The sequence below is a fragment of the Phaethon lepturus genome, unplaced genomic scaffold (genome assembly GCF_000687285.1).
Source record: "Phaethon lepturus isolate BGI_N335 unplaced genomic scaffold, ASM68728v1 scaffold11020, whole genome shotgun sequence".
NCBI lineage: Eukaryota > Metazoa > Chordata > Aves > Phaethontiformes > Phaethontidae > Phaethon > Phaethon lepturus.
This window is the reverse complement of record NW_010514080.1, coordinates 86,930-110,116: the sequence shown is the minus strand read 5'-3', so window position 1 is coordinate 110,116 and position 23,187 is coordinate 86,930. Positions and strand designations below refer to the sequence as shown.

The window sequence follows — 23,187 nt, the reverse complement described above, 5'->3', positions numbered from 1 at the left end:
CTAGCTATAGAAGCTTTTGGGATGTGCCCTGAAAAATACCGATGCTGAAAAAAGAATTGAGTATGTTTTTTTATTGTGAGATAGAACAAAAGACAGTGACTTAATTTGTATGTAAATATAGGAAAGTAAAAAATACCACTGGAGCATGACCATCAATTAGTTACAGAGTGTTCCATGATGTCTGGATAAATTTCAACTCTTCTACCAAAAAGTTGATGGTAATAGAAACTACTTAAAAATTCATATTACATATACTTGTTTTTTTGTAATATTGAGAAATTATATTTTGTTTTTCTTCTTGCCCAGGGTTTGTAGTGATCAGTAAGCTATTCAGACTTTTATGTTAGCATGTTCTGAGCAATCTTTATTTGAAAAAATTAAATCCCAACAATTTTGTGTAGGTTTGTAAATGTCTTAACCTAGTTCTACATTAGCTATACATAGAAGACTATGGATATAGCTCTAATGTACCAGCAGATAAAATTCTCCTTGCACACTAGTAGTCAAAAGATTTGAAGAGTGCTCTCTAATATCATGCATTGTAAAAAGGAAAGCAATGAATACAACTCACTGTTAGTTGGTGAGTCTAAGCATGATGATAACTGTGATGAGGAACTCGCAGTGAACAACTCCTCATCTACCTTACAATATATGACATATACTGTCAGGATACATTTTTCTGATGGTTTTATTTCAAAATAGTAATGAACTTATATTAAAGAATGTTACTGGTTTCCAGTGGATGTCAAGTTCCTTGGGCTTAATTACTTTTTGAAATAAGCATCCTACGAGAATTTGCTTTTTAGGCCAGGGTACTGGTGTAACAAATCTGTCTGACTTCTGGACAAAAGAGTATGTATGCCCAGGATCTTAAAATATAGGTGGAGTAAATATGCATCTCTGCACACCCCTTTCAAGTAATGTTTTTTGCTTTTTTTTTTTTTTTTTTTTAAATAATTAGTTACTTCCTGAACTTTGGGATCTGAGGAACTGTCTTCTATTTTTGGTGTTTTCACAGTAGCAGTAGAGTTCCCATTAGCCATTCCTTGCTGTCAGGAAAAAACCCCAACTATTTTCAGTTTGGACTGCAGCCAGGCAAGATCTTCAGAGGGAGACTATAGCCTAGGGATACTTCAGCTAGTGTTCCATAGTCACAGATACCTTGGCCTCAGGGCAAGGTATAAGCTGTAGAAGAGTTTTCAGCTGATATTTGCCAGAATCAACAAGTTCAAATACCAAGTTGTGGAATTGCAGCTTTTATTGTATGATGTAGAAAACACCAGATTCATATTTGTGATTGGCTTTCTGGGTTTTCTCTAAATTATTTTCCATCAATGGAAGCAATTTCTTTCTACAAATCTCCAGTACCTAGCTTTATTGAAGCTAGAGAAAAATGGTGATACTATGCAATCACTTCTTAATTTTTCTTTTGAATTTGTAGCATTTTTGCAACAAATGAAACAAGATAGCATGTGATCTAGAATCCCAAAGTAAAATTAACAGTAGATTTACATTGCGGAATGTCAGTATAAATGTAGCACTGAAGGATGAACATTTTGTAGTCTCAGCTCCATAGGTATACACCTGAGTCATCTGTGTAAGTGAAAGGTTATTAGCTTTTAAAATATTTCATGCAACTTATTTTGATTGAAATAAAGTAGAGCAGAGCTAAATAAATTCCTGTATCCTAAACAACATTATTTCAGTTAATCTAGGACAGATGCTAATTTAAGGTAGTGAAGTTATAGTGAGATATTTGTATGGATGAGAGGTTCATCTGTCAGTAAACCACTGGGGATTGTGGAAGGCTTCATGATCTAATGTAGCATGATGTCATATCTTGGGAATATGAGTTTGAGACCTACTCATTTTCACAGAATCAAAGCTGTGTGTCAGGAATGCTATTAACACATCAAACATAGGTTTTCTAGAAATAATATTTTCTCAACTACCGTTGTATTTTAAAAATCCACTTGCTGCGAAGAACAAGGTCTTCTATTTTAGGCACAAAAAAGTGTACTTGTACCATGAGGTGTACTACTGAGGTTAGTGATGAGAGGAATAAATATAGTGCATTGGAAGGATCACAGCTTGAAAACAGTTAAAGCTGTGAATTCCTCACACATTCCCAGTTTTTGCATTTCTCAAGGGTATTACTTTGAATTCTGAAAAAAAAAAACCTAAAAAACTACCACAAACAAACAAAACATGGCCATGGTGTTATTTTTATTTTTGCAGATTACATTTTTATAGGCTAAAAATCAGGGCAAGCAGTATAACAACTGCTGAATATAAAGTATATTGGTACCACTGGGCTCTTTTGTAATTAAAACATGGAAAACATTTAACTTCATAGCACTGTTTTGCTACAATATTCTGTTGAGGCCTGGATCACCAGCTGTTTAAAATAAATAACTTTTTATTAAAAATGTAGCTTAAGATGCACATGAACAAAGTTTTGGCTATTTTATTGAAATTTTATTAGCTTGAGATTTTATCACAGGCTTCTTGTGTACATTCTTCATACTTCAAAACCGTCAGCAAGATTAGTATATGTATTATAAATCATGCAAAATATGTGCAATCTTTCTGAACTTTAAATTGGATTCCTTTGAGCTTTGTGAAAGTTCCGTTTTGGTTTTAGGAATTATAAAAGGACTCTTTTCTACATTTGTCTGAACTCAGCATCCTGTCACTGACAGTGGCTGATCAGCACCTACAGGAAGGTATGGACCTGAGGGAAGATAACAGCCGTGCTCCTCCCTTGTAGCTTGTCAGCTTCCAGTAACCTGTAACTCAGTGATTTTTTGAACCTAACATGGTATCGTGCTTCAAAGGCTTTAAAGCCTTTGACTGATACTTGCATGAACTTTAATAGTTGACCTTTGAACTTACACAAACTCGTGATGACTATGACTTTTTGGGCAGATGGCTCTGGTGCGTAAGTATGCACTGTGTGAGAGGGGACCGTGTCACGCTTGTTTTGACCCTCGTACTTGATAATTCTGTTCAGCATGTCCTAGCTCTTGCAATAAAGAGGAGTATTGGACAGCCATTTTGTATGTATAAATATAATCTGTTGTTTCAGAAAAGAATCTTTCAGGAATGGATGCTATTTCAGTACTCATACTCCTGTATGTAACATGAGATTGGTTTTTTGTTCCTTATATATTACTGTATATGTATTGAATTTTATCAGACATTTTATTTCTCAGTCACTCTGTCATGTAACTTTTGCGTAGCTTTTCACACTTGGATTTAATTTAATTCTTCGTTACTGCTTTCTTGTTACTTTAACAGTAAATTTCTAATTTTTTGAAAGTTTTTTGTAAAGCATAGCACCCGTTCCTAGAAGTAAAACACAGCACCCATTCCTAGAAGTACTATTGCCTTTGGCCTTTCCACGTGGCAATACCCTAACATTACAACATTTGCTACTCTCTTACATCTGTGGTTTTTATCTGCCTAGTATGTCTGCGTTGTTTTTTTTAAGGTCAGTCATTCCAGACAGTCCCTTCTTCGTTTTGGACTTGTATCATTAATGATGTTTTTCTCTGTTTTTTGCAGTACCCTTTCATTACAAACTGTACACTGTAGGGGGTGGGAAACAGAGATTCATTAACAAGAGCTTCAGAATGACCATAAAGCTATCATACTGTATACAATAGAGTATAATGAAGAACCGTGCTAACTTTGGGCTAATAATAATCTTGTTTATTTTGTTTTGTGGTGAATATATAAATTTTTGTTAGCTGGTATACTGACTACTTCTTCAAGTGAATGATTAAAACTGAAGTAGAAATAGTGAATATAAGAATTAAACATGTATTTTAGAACTAATGCATTCTCTGATCAGTCCTAAGTTGAAAATTGCAAAGATAAATGCCAAAATAATCAGACATAATCAGGTAGTATGAAGATTTTAACTTGACTGACTAGAGCAGAAGGATCTTTGGCCCAGTACTACAGAAAGTATTGACAGTGAGCAGGGGATTAGATCTATAACTGATGCAAATTATGAGTGGGAATAGATTGTCAGCAATTTAAAACTATCCTTTTGATGTAACTGTACTGCATATATTCGAAGTTGTAGACAGAATTCAATCATGTTGCACACCATTAAAGTATAAACTTAAAGTTTTGCCTAGCTAAAATCTGAGGCCAAGTAGGGACAGGTTCAATATGAAGTTGATACGGAGGATAAGTTGGTCCATAGTGAATGAATATTCAGAGGTTGTCAGAGTAACTTGTTCATTTGTCAACTGGTGATAGAATGTCTGAGGGGTTGCTGGTCAAGAAAAATAAGCATTTTGTTCAAATAATGTTTTAGAGAGCGGTCAAGAAGAAATATGATGACAAAGACTGACATATGTATATCTGTGTGCAGTACTGTAAGAGAAATGGATTGACAAGCGATCAGCAGTGGACATCAATTAAATAATGGAAAAGGCTGGCCAGTTGGTGAAAATGCCAGTTCTGTGGGTTGCTGTGATCAAAAGGAAAATAGATTGGTGGAAATTATTAGGAAAGGGATAAAGAACCACAGATAGTGAACTGTGATGCTGTATAAATCCCTATCACTCCCGTATCTTGAATACTGTATACACATCATATAAGATACCGAGAAAGCTTGACAGGCTGATCAAGAATATTGGAAAGGTTTTTGTATGAGGACAGGTAAGCTGATGCTTCTTGAAATACAGCTTATAGACAGGCTTCTGTATGATGGCAATCTGTGAAATCATAAATGGCATGGAGAAGGTGAATAAGAAATGGTTATGTGGTTATTCACAATAGAAATAAAAGGAAGTGTTAGTACTAGCACACGGAAATAAAAAAGGCAAATTTTTGAGAGTCAAAGCAATAGCATACCCATTTGCCTTAAAGAGAATTGTTTTTTATTCGAAAGTAAAGAATGGGTTTAGCTGTTATTCAGTGAAAGCAGTATGAATATGAAGGGAATTATATAAATATGTACTCGTATAAGTATTTTTCAGATTATGGTAGTTTACTCCTTCAGTTATGCATGCATGTTGAAACAAGTAAGTCTGCTTTCCAACACTTCTTTTTCCACCAGTTTTGTATTCCATGATACATGAAGGGAATTGTGATGTGGACAGATAGTACACAAATTGTACTTTCTCCTCTTTGTTGATACTCGTAGCACACTTTAACCACAACTCTTTCTTTAACTTGACCATTAACCAGCATGCCTTTTATTTTTTCTTCTGTATGTTCTTCTTTTTGAGTTTCATAGTCAAATAGCAACTTTGGTAGAGAACATAATGCACTACTTGCACAGAAAGACAAGATGAGGATTATTATTCCTAATAATAAAGGTCTAAGTAGATCCTTGACACAGATGGCTCTATGCATGAGGTTCCACTGAAATTACTGCTTCACATTGGCAAATAAATTAAAGGAAATGCTGTTTTACAAAATGTCTGACTAAATTTTAAATCTCGCAGCAGTAATGTTAAGAATGCCAAAAAATGCAGGAGGTTGAATCACTAGATGGTCTCCTGAGATCCCTTACAACCTAAATGGTTCTATAATCTCCTTCAGAATATTGTCAAAACCCTAAATTATGTTTCATTTTTAATGTGTAGTTCATGGAGATAGATTACTGATATTTACTAATATTTATAGTCCATTAATAATGGATTCTTATGCCAAAAGGCTCCTGGAATCTTCTTAACTGCAGTCTCTTTTCTTGTCATGAAAATGTTCACTTTTCATGAAGTTGTGAACTTATTAAAAGGGATCGCTCCAGATTTTGTCACATTGTTACTACAGACCCAAGAAAAGCGATCGTGTCATAAATATGTTACATAAATAAATTTTATAAATGGAATACAAAATTAATACCTCACTGGGAAAATTTTATCCAGTGGCTTCATGGAGTTACAATGATAAATTTTGTGTCTGTACTAACAAAAAAAACCCAAACATATATGCTTTGACAAGAGTTGAATATCATTATCAATGAGGCCAGGTTTGTCTTCAAACAAAATTTTTACCACTTTCTCGCCAGTGTAGCTTATGCTAGTTTGACAAACCTAAGTTCCAAAAGGTGTTTTTATATTTTGTGTATTTCATTATTCAATTTTAGCTTCCAATCCATGTGCTGCTAATGAGGGCAGAGGTCCATGTTCACACATGTGTCTGATCAGTCACAACAGAAGTGCTGCATGTGCCTGTCCACATCTGATGAAACTCTCTTTAGACAAGAAAACATGTTATGGTAAGTTTTCCTCCCAAATCCTGATAATTGTATTGATTTTAAAATTAGGAACTAGACAAATTAAGATACATAATCTTAAAAACAATCTCTACAATGCATTTTAATAATATATTTTAAAGGAATATTTAATTTTTGAGAACTGATAACTTATTCTAATATATGAGGTGTGTGGAGCTTCGATATTTATTGCCACAGCCATTTTTTCTATTGCTTATGTGCAAGATATGTTAGTAAAACTTATCTCTGCAAAACAGAAAGATTTATGCTGTAAAGTGCATCATCAGAAAATGATGAGTCAGGTAAGGTGAATAACAAAAAGGTACTTAATAGCTTAAATCTCTACCTGTTCTTCTAAAGTCTTAGGTTCATTTTCAAGGATTAGGAAAATAAAATGAAGAGCAAATATTAGACATGCAGCCTTGCAGGACAGTTTTATAAAAAATTACAATAAACACTCTTAAGCTCTAAAAGCCCTCAAAATGTCAAATAATTGTATCTGTTATCTGTAAAACCTTGTACTACATTACTCTTCTCAGTGTTGATTAATAATGTTTAGGAGATAAAAAAAAAATTTGTTATATCAAGGAAGGGGAAAAAAGTTACTGCTACTGTTCATTCACAGATATTTGCTCTAATAATTTAGGCTTTTGAGATAAGAGAGTTCTGTTTTGACTTTAATGTATCACCCTTTTTCATTAGTGGATTTCTAAATTACTACATTTAGTGTTTTCTTTTTCTTCCACCTGTTTGCCTTTCACTGCTTACACATAGGCTGTGGAATTTCTCCTGAGTTTTGTTGTTTGCAAAACTTCTTTGTTAAAGTGATAATCTTTTCCCCTGAGATACCAAATGTTAATATCTGTTACGACGTACAAATGAAACAGTATTTTTTTTTTTATTGGGATAAGTGGGGTAATTTTCTAAAAATATAATTATTTTCTCTTTAGACTCACACAAGACAATATTGATTTAGTGGTGTAATAACGTCTTGTCTAGTGTCCAGAATATATTTTTCCTATGACTTTTATGCTCTGTAACATACTTTATTTCTCAAATGTCACTAGGCTGCAGGTTCTCTAAGACATTAAATCATTCATATAAACTTTACTTATAAATTTGTAAAGTGATCTCAAATGAACGTCTTTGACTTCTGTTAGCAATGTTATGAAAAGGATGAGGAGTGATGTTTTCCTTGTTTTCTAACAGAAAGGAGGAAATTTCTTCTTTATGCAAGGCGTTCAGAAATAAGAGGGGTGGACATAGAAAACCCATACTTCAACTTCATCACAGCCTTCACTGTTCCTGACATTGATGATGTGACGGTCATAGATTTTGATGCTGTTGAGGAACGCTTATACTGGACTGATGTGAAAACACAAACCATCAAGCGTGCCTTCATCAATGGGACTGGCTTAGAAACTATTATTTCAAGAGGTAAATAGCATGACATTGAAGTAAAAATAATTCATTATAGATAAATGTGTGTTATAAATATGTTAAACTAAGAGTGTGCAAGTTCTTGTTAGGTATACCCATCAATGGTATTGGATAATTGATCTAGACAAGAAATCACAATTTTGTTTAGGATTCTAGTTAATTTTATTGAGTCATAATTCATTTTTATTTAAATTGGGATGTAATTATAACATTGTTTTTATACAAGATTGAAATGTATAGAAAACAATGGAAATAATATCTTCTGGGGATGGTAGAAAGAAAAAAGATAAAAAGCACAAAAACAACAGCATCTTGACATAGCTTTGCATTGAAGAATTTCATGTGGATTTCCTATGTCCTTTGGCTATCTGTGCTGACCTAATGAGGAAATCAGCTACATTGGTGTTATTTTTTATTTTCTGGTCCACACAGATCTTTCAGCTTTGGCACCATTGGTGAAACACATGATATGGTAGCTTTGTAATTTTGGTGATACTGGTGTTATGTATTTACCTGTTGTCTTCTTGCAACATGTGTCACGTTCAAACTGATTGCCATCAGGCTGTTTGCACTACTTGAATGCCATGAGGATAGTGGAGTCTTTGAATCCTGCATACGTTTGTTCTGTCGCTGCTTCAGTTCCCTCAATTCCTTTTTACTGAGCTTTTTCATTATAGGTAGGTTGCTTACAGCAATAAAAGGAAATTCAAAATACTGCAAACGGAAAATCATGACTGGCTGGGATTTTTCTGTAGTTAACACCTTCATTGTTCCTACACTTTTGCTCTGTACTTTGAATACAGAAACTTAATGGATTGTAAAGTCTACACCTGATTGCTTCAACCCTATGTCAGTAGCTCCAGTATTAAAGTGATACCATTTGTTGTCCTTGATAGTGTTGGGTTTTTGTTTGGTTGTTTTTTTCCAAACACTGTCAGTTCCTCTCCTGGCAGCACATGTTGTTATTCTCTTTTATAATATAGCTACTTGCTTGAAAATAGGAAAACTGTGTGACAGGAGCTGTCTGGAGCCAAATTTGGCAAACGCTGGTTCCTCAACTGTTAAATGTATGTTTCAAGAGGAAGAGGAGAAAAGAAATAAGTCAATTCTGTAAGATCAAACCTTTTACATTCTTGAAAACAAATAAATAAAAAAAAGGAAAATACTACTTTAGTTGATTATTTTGGGACTCCAGAAAATGAATTAAACCTCTGCCCCAGGTGCAGCTTTGGAAGAAATTTGTTTTGTAGTAACATATTTTGGGAAATCATTGGACAAATATGGCAATATCCCCACTTGACTATGCAGATAAAGTAATGTATTTTCTGTTGGCATTTTTATATGTCCCTTATTATCTCACAGACAATTTTATTAAAAATTGGATATGTTTTTAGTACCAAGAACAAGAACATAGAATGCCTCTTAAAGCTCTTCCTTACATCATGAGTTGAGATGCCCAAGAGTTGGGTTTTTTTTTTTTTTAAATGGTAGTAGAATAAAAATATTGCTTTAGTATATGAAATAGTGAAAAATCACAGAACTTGTCAGAAAGTTAATGAAACTTAAGGAAACATAGTGTGTGTGAGTGTTTATCGTGTTATTTCATATTTTTTTCATTATGATGGTAGCTTCTGTGGTGGAATATTTTGGGGGGGGGTTGCCAGATGTAACTTATTATATACAAAATTTGCAAAATCAACATGTTCTGGTGCATCAAAACATAAAGACTACTTATTATGTGTAATTTACCTCATTTACTTACAGTTATATTTTTATACTTATTGTAAGAACATAAGAAGCTTTGTAAGCACATGCTAATGGGATTCTTGCTGGATGAAGTCTTATGCCAATGTTAAAAAGATGCCAAAGTCATACTTTAATCTTTTTAGGAGTATGAAATGCTTGTCTTCTAGTTCCTCAAAAAAAAAAAAAAAACCCAAACAAACAAACAAAAAAAACCCACAAACCAAAGAAGACGGGATCATTTTAAAATGGGTCAAGGCTATGTATTTGGTATCCTGTGTTGCATTCTCTAAAGTTGGCAAACTTCCTAATGCCCGATCATTGTTTGACCTTATGTATATGCAAGCCAGTCCACAGCCACATCCATGTTACAATAACTCTGTCAGTGGAAGTAACCACATTAAGCTGCCAGAGAGATAGTGTACAAGCTATGAAATGTAATGAAATCATTAAATCACCCTTGGCCTGTTTCCTCATCTAGGAGAATGCTGGCCAATATGAACTATGCCAAGACAGAACGGCATGTTGGTATCTAGATCCTGAGCAGTGATTTTATACCCAGCATTTAAGGCAAATATTAACAAAAATTAACATTTTTTAAAATCAAAATCTTGCTAAGGAAGACTATCATGTAAAAAGACACTTGTGAAGTTACCAAATTAATCATAATCTTACTTGTGGTAGCAAAACATGAGTAATACTTGTGATGTGGGTTAAACCCAGAAGGCAGCTAAGCCCCACACAGCTGCTCACTTACTCCCCCTGGTGGGATCGGGAAGAGAATCAGAAAGGTAAAAGAGAAAACTCGTGGGTTGAGCTAAAGACCGTTGAATAGGAAAAGCAAAAGCTGTGTGCACAAGCAAAGCAAAATAAAGAATTCATTCACCACTTCCCATCAGCTGACAGATGTTTAGCCTTTTCCAGGAAAGCAGGGGAGTAAGTTGGAGTCTTCGAAGTCTTCAGAAATAAAACCAAAAACTTCTTCAGTTATGTATCTACTTATGTGCTACAGAACTATACTGTAGACCAGGGGTTTTAGTTCAGATATTCTGTACTGATCCTTCATGGTGCTGAAGAAGGAAGTAGGCTTTTAAACTTTGGTGTAGTTTTGTTTTGGAAAGCCACTTAATGTTCTATATATAAAGTATAACTTTAATTAAAGAAGTATGGACCATCATCTTATGTCATAAGTGATGTTTATGTTTATTAAATACAATTGTTGAACTTCCTAGTGGAGGCTAACTCATTCTACCTCATTATCTCTTTAAAGAAAAAAAAACACAACAACAAACCACAGTTTCTAACAGAGCACTGAGTAATAAATAGCTTCTTAAGTAGAAAAATACACTTCAAAAATTCAGTGTCTGTCTGGTTATTATTTTTGGATAATATGTTTTATGCTTATTTTTAAAGTAGTATTTATGGGGCATTTTTCAAATCTTCAGTGCAGTTTCTATGTTCTGACTGCAAGACTATCAGGCCCAAGAATAATAATTATTATTAATCTTTGGCAATTAATTTATAAATACATCTGAATAAAATATTGCACAATACTGTTAACAAACGATAGAAGAAACTGTTGTGTTGTGTTTTTTTTCCTCCAAGCCTGAGAAAAATCCAGAAAGAAAATCAAAAGAATAACTTCTTTCACTTTTTGCAGATATTCAGAGTATCAGAGGTCTTGCAGTGGATTGGATATCACGTAATTTATATTGGATTAGCTCAGAATTTGATGAAACACAAATAAATGTGGCACATTTAGATGGTTCCTTGAAAACCTCAATCATCCATGGAATTGATAAACCCCAGTGTCTTGCAGTTCATCCAGTAAAAGGGTAAGATATCTGTAGTTTTAATACATAAACTACCATAAATCTCATCAGAAGATTTCTTTTTTGTTCAGATTTTGAGTTTGCTCATTCTTTTTTCTTTCAAACTTAAAGTAAATACATGCATGTGAAAGATTTTGCTGAGAATTTCTTCAGTGAGTACTGCTTCCTACCAAAGCTTATTGTGGATTACATCATGTAATCAATAGTTGTATATTTTGCCTGCTTCTAAACTTACAAATGCTTTCACTACTGATGTATTAAAAATACTGTGTACACAAAGCAACATTATAAATATGTTCTTCTTCAGTAAGCTCTACTGGACAGATGGTAACACAATTAACATGGCAAACATGGATGGCAGCAACAGCAAAATACTCTTTCAGAATCAAAAAGATCCTGTTGGTAAATACCTTTTTTTCCTGTCTCTTTTTTAAGTATAGTGCTTTATTAAAGACATTATCTTGAAATGCTATTCAAGTATACCATGTTGTTTTTCATATGCTATATAACAGTGATAAGAACAGGCATAAAGACATGAAAAACACTGATGTACTTGTGTTTCACAATTTAATACATTTTTGGCCTATTCTAATTGAAATCTACTGTAGTGCGTTAAGTATAGTAGTATTAAATTCTAGGATGACAGTATACTAAAGGTGAAGGAGAAGAACCTATGTATATTTCTCAAACTTTAGATCATGGGTAAAAAAATGTAGAAAGCAGGGTTTTAGTAAGTTAGTGATATATGTGAGAGGATACTTTGACTGGAAATGTAGAACCTTCCTCACCAGAATCCCAGCTGCATGATCAAAAGATAATTTTGTTCTTAACTTTTCACATACAGAAAAGAGCAACAGTTGAGACATACATTTCCTAAAATGACTTAGTCTCAGTTTTAGTATTTGAGAATTAATATAGTTGATAAATTATGGCACTTCATTCAGGTCTCTTTCTTTTTGTAATTTTATTTTTTAGGAAGTTAAAGTGGCTACATCAATTGTTGTTGCCTTATCAATGGCCCATCAATAAAGTGATTACATTTTGAAGAATGTATGGGTTTTCATAACTGAATGCATTAAGCAGAAGTAAAAATTACTTAAGTAGTCAAATAATCTAATACATTTTACATTAGAGCAACATGACATGCATTTTAGACCCTAATTCAAAGAATTTTATAGAAATTATTTGGTAACTTTTGTTGTTGATTTTCTATCTCTCCACTTGAAGAGACAGTTATCTGTTTATCTGGAGAAAAAGAGTTGGTAAACTCACTAATTTTAAAGTGAAGCATAAACATAGTTAATAATATTAGTACAATATTAAGAAGTAAGGCTGTGTGCAACATTTTGCACTGAATATCCTCTGATCATAGGTCACAAGGTCCTAAGTTACAGTTCTTATGCTTTATGTTATTGAGTTTGTTCTGAATAGCAGTAAAGTCACTGAACCAAATACGTGATAGAACAGTAAGTACTATTTTTTCCTTGTAAGTATATCAGTACTGTCAAAGACTGCATGTGCAAATCTACCTAAGTTTTGTGACACTTTTCTTCATGGATATGTACAGTCTCACTGGTATCAGATGGGCTATTCACGCAATTAAATATTCCTGCAAGCCTTGCAGGAATGAGGATTGTGACATAAGTTTTTTACTTCACCGCAGAAATGCAAGTGAGACAATTTGTTTTCTTTCCATAATATTGGATTAATTTTTAACACCTTTGAGATCTGCTAAAAATTACTTGAAAAAGGTTATATTCCACATTGAAGGTTCTTATTGCATACTAATAAGATATACTGAATAATAAAGACATCGTAGAGATTTAATTGTTTTTACCTTCTTGAGAGTCTGAAAGTATGCTAAATTATAAAGTATGTAAAGTGTAGAATATGTAGTGTTTAAAGAGTATAGATTTACATATGTATGTATGTAAAGGGAAAGTAAAGCTTGCACCTGTCAATTACTGAAAAACCTTTTTATTGGTAGACATCTTGGCTCAGTTTTCTTGTCAGGATGGACATGAAAACAGATTCTGTTGCATGTCTGAGGAATGCAGTGCTAATTTTGAGTATTTGGGGAGCAATGTGAATGATCTAATAAGTAAGTTCACAGGTAGATTATTGAAAAAGACAAATATATAGCTTATTAGAGTTAAATATCCTGATAATTTATGGGCTTTTTAATTTTCTTGAGACATAATTTCCAAATTTGAAGAATGAGGGAAAATTTTCCAACCTCTGACCTGAAGTATGCTGATTTTATCTTAACTAATACATACTAGATATGACTTGCTAGTCCATTCTGCGGTTCTAAAAGGCTCAAATACTGACTTATACAGGTCAGTTGAAAAAGGAACTAGTCACTGGAGTTCCATTAAACTGCATTCTTAGGGATTCAGCATTAGTGCTTAATTTGTGAGACGGACCATTTGATCATTGGTGTCTTGAACTTATTTTCAGTTAAGCAGCTGTTTGTTATAAAACTCTAAAAATACAAACCATGCAGCCATTGGATTTCTTTTAAGGAAATGGCAGTTATTAACTTGTAGTGTATTGTATTCTTAGTAAGTTTTGAAATAGTTTGGATAAATAACCTTTAAAAACATACTGGATCACTCTCTCAGCTGTGTTCAAAGGATACCATAAATACGGAGGGGAGAAGGGGTGATTTTGAGTTGTGTGTTTTTTTTAAATTATTTTGTAGTTTAGTTTTGTTTTTTAAAGAGTTCAATCTTTTCTTCTAAACAAACTCAGTTTCCATTTTGCTCATGATTACAGTACGGCCCTATTTGCTGTTTTAGCTCTTGTTCCATTTCCCTGGCTCTCTACTTGAATATCCCTTGCTAATTTGTTCTTTCTTTTGAATAGAAGGCATAGTCTGCAAACAAAATTGTTGCAGATGTGAACCAAAAATCCTCTTGGGACTGGCTCTTGAAATTTTATCTTAGATTTATTTTGTTTGTTTTAAAAAATGTTATTTAAGTATGTATGTGCATTTAGCAAAGAAATAAACCTAAGCCTTTCCTAATTTTAAGCACTCTTTTTTCACCTGAAATTTAATCAGACATAAACAGTTACAGAAACCTTTCTTAAGTCACTAAGGTGGGAAATGTAAACAAAAAATTCCAAATACTACTCCTATAATTTATCTAAGCTGTAATAGCAGTGTCCCACATTTAATTGATGTAGGTAGTACGAATGAATCCCATTTTTTATGTTCTTGGAACACATAGTTTCCTTTAGCTTCCGCTGCTTTTTAGTGAACATTTCCACTGGTAAAAATAAACTTAGAGGAACATACCTCACTTACACAATAAGTATATAAAAAATGCTAAGAAGAGTAATTTGCTTGAACTTCAGTGATGCACCTAATTAAAATATCAAACTTGAGTTTCTGCTAGTGAAGGCTAAGATCTTATTGCATATATGGCTTTTAAGTTTTTGGAACCTCTGAGTATGAATTCCTGGAACAACCTTTGTGATATACTTTTTAAATAGTAGCAGATTTCTGGAAATTTGAGTAAGGAAATTAGAAAATGCATGTAAAAACAGTTACAGCCTAATTCACGGTAATTTTTTTTTTTTTTTTTTTTATTAAAGCACAAATAGAATTCTCAGAGAACTGTATTTTAAAATCCTCTGGAGTAGTTGTCCAAATTCGTTGTAGACAAATCCATGGTGTTGATTAGAAGAATATTTTTCTCAGAAATCTAGGGGTAGTGCAAAATGATAGGTATCACTAGAAAATGAAACACAAGAAACTGAAATAACTAAGGCAGTTTTAAATTATCAGAGGGAAGATTGTTCAATATTTTTGATGGATACAGTATGTTTTGAAAACTTTTCTGGTGTGGTGGAAGAACAGAGATGAACTACAGAATAAGATTATTAGTCGTAAGAGTATTAAAACTTTGGGGATGTGATTTATCATATTATATACAAGTACAGGATTACTTGTAATATGTCATATTTTAGGATTTTAAATAGCCTTACTTTGGTTGAAAGCGTCTTTTAATAGGTCTGTGGAATATACCTGAAATAGAATGCTATCATAATCTTACCAAAACAACTGAACATGCATTCTATAAATGTGCATTTTTATTGGGTATTTGAAACCCTTCAGTAGCCTGGTGTGAAGAAATATTTTTTAAAAACCTAGAAACAGCAGAGGTGTCTACTTTTAATTTTTTTTTTTTGTTGGAGAAGTAATTTTTAATGCATGTGTTGGCAAAAATAACTTGAAAGATGTGATGGATCATCTGAATATTTAGTGTAGTTCAGTCCCTTTCTAGGATATGTTTTAATTTCTGAGTAGAGCAATGTTTCAGGTATCTTGTTTAGTTGCTCTCTTTCTCCCTCATCTGTTGTGCCACAGTGGAGAATCTGGGGTGATCTAAAGAGGTCCCTTCTGACCAAAGTGATTTTGTTATCTACCATCTATATTTAAATAATTGGTTAACACATTTTTAAAACTTGAGTTTTTGATTTAAGGGGGTGAGGGAGAAGGGGGAGGATGGACACAAAAACGCAAAAACCGAGTAAAAAACCAAAAACATCCTTCCCTCCCCAAAGTGAGAACACTGACCTACATTAAGTTCTGAATACCAAAAGACATTGAAAAAAATGACAGACTGTACAAGAAAATAAAGAAAACCTTGCTACTTACTTTTGTCTTTTGTGAAATTAATAGCAGTACCTGAAGAGAAGATTTGGTCTCCTGAAATGCTCACCCATTCCAATACCAGTGGGCCATGCTTTAAGAACCCAGCTCAGTGAAAATGCCCTAAGCAGAAAGTATGTGGGGGAAAAAAGTTGTCAAGAAAACACATTTTCTTTTTTATTTTCACATGACTTCTAGTCTATATTCACTGAAATTCTGAATGCTGGATTTGTTTCTGACATGAGATGTAGCAGCATGCTCCCAGGGTATATGAATTCTTTCATGGATTCCATCTAACTGCCAATTCAGGAAGCTAGGATTAGAAGAAGTTGCTTTAAGACCACTGTAAAAAAAAGAAATTACACTATACCTCTCTGGAGAAAAAATTTTCATCTTTTTTTTTTTTCACTGTTTTTTAATGATACACCTATATTTTAAGTAATACATAAAAATTTGAAGATACCTTTCATAATATTAGACTATTTTTACCTTTCTTATTTGGGAGTAGGATGCCATCTGTGTAACTATTTCTCTGACTTATATTTTCATTTTGGGAAACTTTCAACTTACTAAAGCCTGATCTGCAGTCTATTCATTTGCACCTTCATGTCCTGTGGGAGGGAGGAATTGGAGATGGCTTTGGTTTATCAGTAGAACCAATAAGGTCTACATGCAGGAAGGATACATGTTAAAACAGGTCACAGTTCTTTCAGTATATTTTCTTTTACACCCTTTACTCAAAACAGATCTATGAGCTCAGCCTGGTGACTACTATCAATTCTCATCTAGCTGATGATTCTGGGCTCTTTGAAGCACTCTGAGTCTGATGCTTTGATGCTTTGTCTTCAATGGATAGGCCTGTCTTCCTTTAAGTTTTCTGAAGACCAAAACATGCAGTATTAATGAGACAGGTATTTCTTGGTAGTCAGTTAATGACCAGTGCTTTCTAGTCAGTGTTCCAATGGGCACACAGTGTTGCCATCTGCTAGCTGCTTACACAGTCAGTAAATTTTTCTTTCCTAAAATAAACATTTTCAGGTTGACTTTGGCAGCTGGGACATAAGGTGTAAGCCAGTCACCCACACTAGAAACATCATGAATGTCTGTGTTGCTTATGGGTAGTAAGTCACTTACATAAGGTGTAAGCCAGTCACCCACACTAGAACACATCATGAATGTCTATGTTGCTTATGGGTAGTAAGTCACTTGTTTTCATTAGTAAAAACAGGACGATTCCTGAAAGAAATCTAAATAAACATGCTCTGCCTTCATTAGAAATTATATGTTTTCACAAAGGTTGGTAATAGGTGGAAGAAAACAACAGGAAAATACTTTGGGAAGACAAAGGTGGTAGACTTAGGTAGAAGGAGATAGGAATGTTTTCCCTGTCAGTTGCTGCTGTATTTGGAATACCCATGTGCAGAACCACTAGTTTAATATTGCAAGAAGTAGAAAACCTGACAAGATCACATTGTAATTGCCGTGTGTATATTGCATTCACAGCAGCCCCATAAATAGATCTGTCTAGGTGAAGTCCGTGAGCAGGTGAGTGGTAGCAGGCAGGAGTTACAGGGAATGGCAAATGCTATCCACCTCAGAGTAAGGAAACCTATATACTTGTGTAGTACCATTGTAACCCATAGCAAGGTTCATCTATATTCCCAGGAAAGTTTCCTGTGCTAGACCCAAGTACTGCAAGTGCTGCTTTGTCTCCAAGGACTGTGGTGCTGTCTTTTTGCTTTGAGTAGTGCTTGTACAAACATGAAGACACCTGTGTGCAGAGAGATGCTGCGCGATCAATCTCTCCTGAAGCAACTACTCAGTATCCTTATCCTCTCATGAGCTTCTGGGTTGATACACTTGCAGAGAGGGGGAAAAATATCAGTAACTGTAAAGGAACTGGAAAGCTGTTTTTGAAAGTGGATGCCTTTTGGCCTACTGTGTCAAATGTGTGTAAAGAAGTAGTGGCGTGATGCCAGCAGTAAGTATTGCAGCACACATGGCACTTCTCTTTCCTGTGAGGGTTTTGAAGATAGATCTGACTTTCCACAGAGAAGCAGTTTACAGGATGGAAGAAGAGCACTGTACAATATCAAGAGATTAACCTATGGATTGAAGTACAGTATTTTTTGGCAACTTGCTGCTGGATACCTAACGAGTTCTGGGAAAAGTCTAGTATGAAAGCAAATTATTATGGCATGTATTGTCACCATGCCAAGCATATTTCACTGTGGAAAATTTCCTGCTACAATTACTTGAACACTTTTAAAGGATTCTAGAAGTCTGAAATACATTATCTCTTAGTTCTTTGCTCTTACTACCAGAAAATTATATGCTTTGTTTGTTCAGTAGGTTATTTTGAAAGTATTTATATTTCTACAGTTCCTTTGCTTCAAACTCCAAAGAACTGGTCATGAGGTCAGTTCACTGTGAAGCGAAATTAAAATTAATGGTATAAATTTACTGAGAAGTAGTATTAGGTTTTGGTATTTCAGCATTCTAAGCAGAGGGCTGTGCATGTAGGGAGAGAACAGACTTTTTGTAGTTCTGAATCACAAAAGGTATATATAGTTTTCTAAGTATTTATGTATTCGTAATGTTAGAATGTAAATGATGGCTTCTGGTTTGCATTTATTAGTAGTTAATGACCTCGCTTAGGACCTCAGTTCATTCAAGTAATTGTTCATTGGCAAATAATGCTCTTTCATCAGTCACTGATTTGATTTCTGTAGATGCTGGGAGAAATAAAAGGCAGAAATCTTTTTCAAAGCATGCATTTTCTCCCGCTATAAATGGCCAAGTTTGTTTGGTTTTCTCGATAGTTTTTTTCTTTTTAAAGTTTAAGTGTATGAGTGGGTAGATAACATAATAGTGTGTGTATATATGTCTCTTAAATACACTTTTATTATGAAAACAGATTAACACTAAAGGTATATTATCTGTTCAGCCACAGTTAAAGTTGTATACATTAATTACAGGTTTATCGATAGATTATGGGGAGAACAAACTTTACTGGATCAGTTCAGGAAATGGAACCATAAATAGATGCAACTTGGATGGTGGTAATCTTGAAATAATAGAGTCAATGAAAGAAGACTTAACAAAAGCCACAGCTTTAACCATTATGGGTAAGTCCAGTGGTAATAACTTAGTTTTTAAATGATTGGAAGCTAATTAATAGTGAAATATCAAATGCTTGGAGAATCTATTGTTGTTTTAATATAAATAACACATACAGTACATTCACTAGTGAGACTGTTTTGTTTGTGAAAAACATTTTTGTGTTTCATTGAACAGTTTACAATCTGTATTAGAAGTATATATGCAAGACTATATTTAGAAATATATATACACACAGAGGATGAAGATAACAGACTGATGTCTTATATTTACTATAAATGTGTAGTTCCTTGTAAAGCATGTTGGAAGGAGGTGTGTTATGCTCTTTATTACACAGAATTATCTATAACTTGTTTCTTTTGCTGCTCACTTCTTTCTACTATCGTAGTTCAGAGTAGCCGTAGTGTGTTGGATTGGCTTGCACGTTGTGAAGACTTCTTTGGGTTATGAATTGATGATTAATGATTTGGATTTTCATATGTCTGCTAATACTCTGTGTTTTAAATTGGTTGAAAGAAAAGTTCTGTTTGTTATACTTTGCACATTAGAAATGTTTAGAATGTTTAAAGACATCTGAATTATAAAAAAAAATCGAAGAATGTAACAGAAGGAAAAATTGCTAAAAAATTCAAGAAGTCTTTAAGTTGCAGGTGGCTGAATATTATGAGAATATTGCTTCAAATTTGCTGTTTCTTATATCCATCTACATCTCTTGGTCTTTGCTGGAGCTAGGATAGAGTGTGTTAAGAAATTCCAGTGTTTTGTATTATTCTAGAGATAACGTTAGAGGTTTCCACATTTCCTCCAAATGCTTTGCTCACCTCTGTTTTGGTTAAATTAAAAATTATATATATCTTGGATGTTAAAAAAAAAAAAAGTTCAGTTGATAAGTAGACTTTTGTTGGGATAGTTGACTCATCAACTACTAGTCTTTTTATAAAAGTGTTTTATTTGATTGATTAATTAATGTACATAAGTGCTTGTGAAAGTTACGCTAAATGAACTCCAAAGAGTTTATGCACATGGTGTAAATTAAGTCATATTTTAAAGTAGTAACTGCTAAAATACTTTTATTGTACACATATTTGCCCAGGATTTAATTCTAAATGCTGTCAAAACCTGTTGGAGAGCGAATGCTTTTATGTATGCATTCATAAACAAAATCAAGTTTTGTGTCAGAAGGATTCATGAATGTTAATATAGAAAAACTGTCTTTTGTTGATTTGGTTGTGACTAGGAATAGAATGAATAGATGACCTTTACTTTAGGGAGCTATTGGAAGTCTTTAATATGAGGTGCTATAAAGAGTGTTTGTTCATACTGTCACTGAGATGTCTGTTACAGTCTTCATCTGTAATTCACGGAAGCTACAACAGTGATCTGTCTGGGATATAGAATAAAGACTTTACCACTATCATTTAAAGAAGAGTGTTTCATGCTTGTCTGCATAAAAGTAGTTGACTTTTTGCAGGTGTGGAGATGCGAGAATATCTGCTGCATAGTTTTTAAACATATATATTTCTCTCTAATATTGCTGGCTTGGGAAGCTTTGTTTTTATGGATGATAAGTCTTCCTATTCAGAATTTGTAAACAAAACTTACCATGTGTTTGGGTTTTTCTGTTTGTTTTGCTTTGGGGTTTTGTCTTCGCCATAGTTGTGATAAACTGCAGTATGACATTGCGGTGTGATTCTGTGTATAAATCTGTTGGAGAAAAGTGCAAACAAAAACAGTTTTAGAAGCAGTACTATATGTGCTGATTGAAAAACATGAAAGGTTTCTGTATTCATTTCTCTTGTATGTTTTTATATTGTGGAACATACTGTAGGACCACATATGCCATCTATTTTCCTGAAGTGCTGGTGGCTTTACATCAGCTTCTTATATTCAGGCTTTCATGCGTGTAAAATGGATGAGGACAGTAAATCCAATATGATGCAAAGCAAGATAAGATATCTGTAATCGATAAATGATTGTAAATAATAATATATAAATAAAGAAGATTGAATAATTTGTTCTAATGTAAGATTTAACATGATAGCATGTGAAAAGTTATTCCTGTTGATCTGTTTGCCTGCAAGTTTTAATAGGAAGTTCTAGCAGGTGAATCACAGTCATTTTGATGTTTAATATATAATTTTTGGTCCATTTAATGAATTTTCTTAACTGCCTTTATTTAAAAACATGATAAACATATTAAAAACAACACAAATTGGATTGTTTCTTCTCTGTATATATACTAAGCTAACTTCTTTAAGCATTTGAATCCATCAGTGACTGAACCAAAAACAGATATGCCCAAGCTCTTAACTGTTTTGTGGCATTTAGGTTCCACTCAGTGCTATGGAGTCCTGTAGCCTTTTGCTGTCCTTTGCATTTTTCTGTCTTTTGCATTTAGTGCCTCCCTGGGTAAAAGCAGTATTTTGAAGAGTTTATAACTTTTTTTTAAGTATATGGTCGTGTCATAGTGTTGGGATATGTTTCCACTGGTGCAGAAAGAGGCGGAAGAGCTGAGTATTTTGAGACTCCCTTTGTACAGTAGTCTCACCAGGTCATACATTGGTCAGTTGTTGATCATCAGAAGCTTTATTGGTCTAAAGAGCTAAAACCAAGAAATGGCAGAGAGTATCTCGGTGGGCTGAGGGGACAGGGTGAGGTGGTTTTATTTGTATACTCACCATAATGTCATCATAGGTAGCACTTGTTCCTATGTCCCTCTTCCCCCTAAGAGTAAGTGCACTGAGGGAGAAAGGATGGTCAGAAAAATTGATGGATTTCTGTAAATCTACTATACCAGTGATCTCTTCCAGCACATCAGTCCTTCTTGCCTCTGCACATTTTTTTAGCTGTTTGCAAAGCATCTCCTTACTGGCATCTTCAGCAGCCATCAGAGTCTCCTTGTCAGAAAGCATGAGCTCCCAGAGGATAATCCAGTAGTCTGCGTCAAGAGCTATCGTCTTCCATTCCATCTGGACAGCCTTTTGCACAGAAAACTAATGCATCTTCTGACAATTTCCAGGGGGCTTTGCTGTATCTTGTAGTTTACATTCCTGAAGATTTTCCAGAACTATAAAAAGCTAATGACTGTCAGAGGCTTGGCCCAAGACCGACTTCTTTCTTGGTTTGGTAATCTCTCTCTGTTCTGTTCTGATATCTCTACGTTGTCTTGATGTTTGATTTTGTTAATTTCAAAATGGGAAGAGGAATGAGAAGTAGTTGGGCACTCTGCCATTATGTACCATGAGACGAACAATAAGCAAAGCTAGCCAAGTCAGTAAAGGTTTGGTTTTGTTTTTTAATATAGTTTATGGAGTATTTCAGAGCTTCACCAGGCAATGACAAATGCTATTTCTCTTTAGGACTACTCCTCAATCTCGTCATCATCTGTACTTCATTGCTTTCAATCTCCCTGTCTTACTGTTACACTTTAGCTGTTGTAATCTATTTGGATGTTACCACTACTGTTCCGTATGTTTACTGTTGTATAGTCCTTTCCAGGCTTTGTTTAACGTTTTCCTACTATTATACCCGTTGGTGGGAGCATATAGAAAGTAATGATAAGACATGAAAAAATAATGTTAGCAAACAAGTTGGTGTGAAAATGACTCTCAGGTTTATCCTTCAGAAAAATGGAAACAAGTTACATAATTCGCATCTTTCTGTATTTTGGTTCTTTCATTTATTGGTTTTCTACTCAGTAGTGTCAGTCATCTTTCTTTTTCCATATGCTGAGCTCCAAAATGCCTAGTCTTTTGGTGCCTGATTTTCTACATCTTTTTGAGCATGATATATATAGGATGAAAATTATATTCTATTTGAAAGTAAAGCATTTGAATGTATACAAAATCACTACTTTTTTCCATGCCCTTAAGCATACAAAAAATTAACTTTGCTGTTGCCATTCTGTATTACAAAGATATTGCTATAAATCTATGATAAAGTCACGTTTGCTTTTCTGCTCTCCCCACTTTCTCTTCAAATATATGTTCACTGTGGAATGTCAGTGCATGGAACATCAGTCATTTTTAGTTATTTTACCATTCAAAAGTTTGATCAACGCTAATTTTTTTCTGGTACTATGTTAACAGGTTTTTTTGTTGGGTTTTATTTTGTTGGGATTTTTTTTTGGTTTTGTTTGTTCAACAACCCCT

At 34.0% G+C, this 23,187-nt stretch overlaps 1 protein-coding gene across 1 annotated transcript in view; it reads left to right on the top strand.

Moving 5' to 3' along the window:
• The window catches only part of LOC104624574 (low-density lipoprotein receptor-related protein 1B), a gene marked incomplete at both ends in the record, with an annotated part of 148,825 nt that overhangs the window by 39,029 nt on the left and 86,609 nt on the right, over positions 1–23,187 (top strand). Inside the window, 5 exons of the mRNA XM_010291978.1 lie at positions 6,113–6,244; positions 7,451–7,678; positions 11,085–11,259; positions 11,564–11,658; positions 18,895–19,044. Of these exons, the coding sequence (XP_010290280.1) occupies positions 6,113–6,244; positions 7,451–7,678; positions 11,085–11,259; positions 11,564–11,658; positions 18,895–19,044 (780 nt within the window). The remainder of the gene's footprint in view (positions 1–6,112; positions 6,245–7,450; positions 7,679–11,084; positions 11,260–11,563; positions 11,659–18,894; positions 19,045–23,187) is intronic.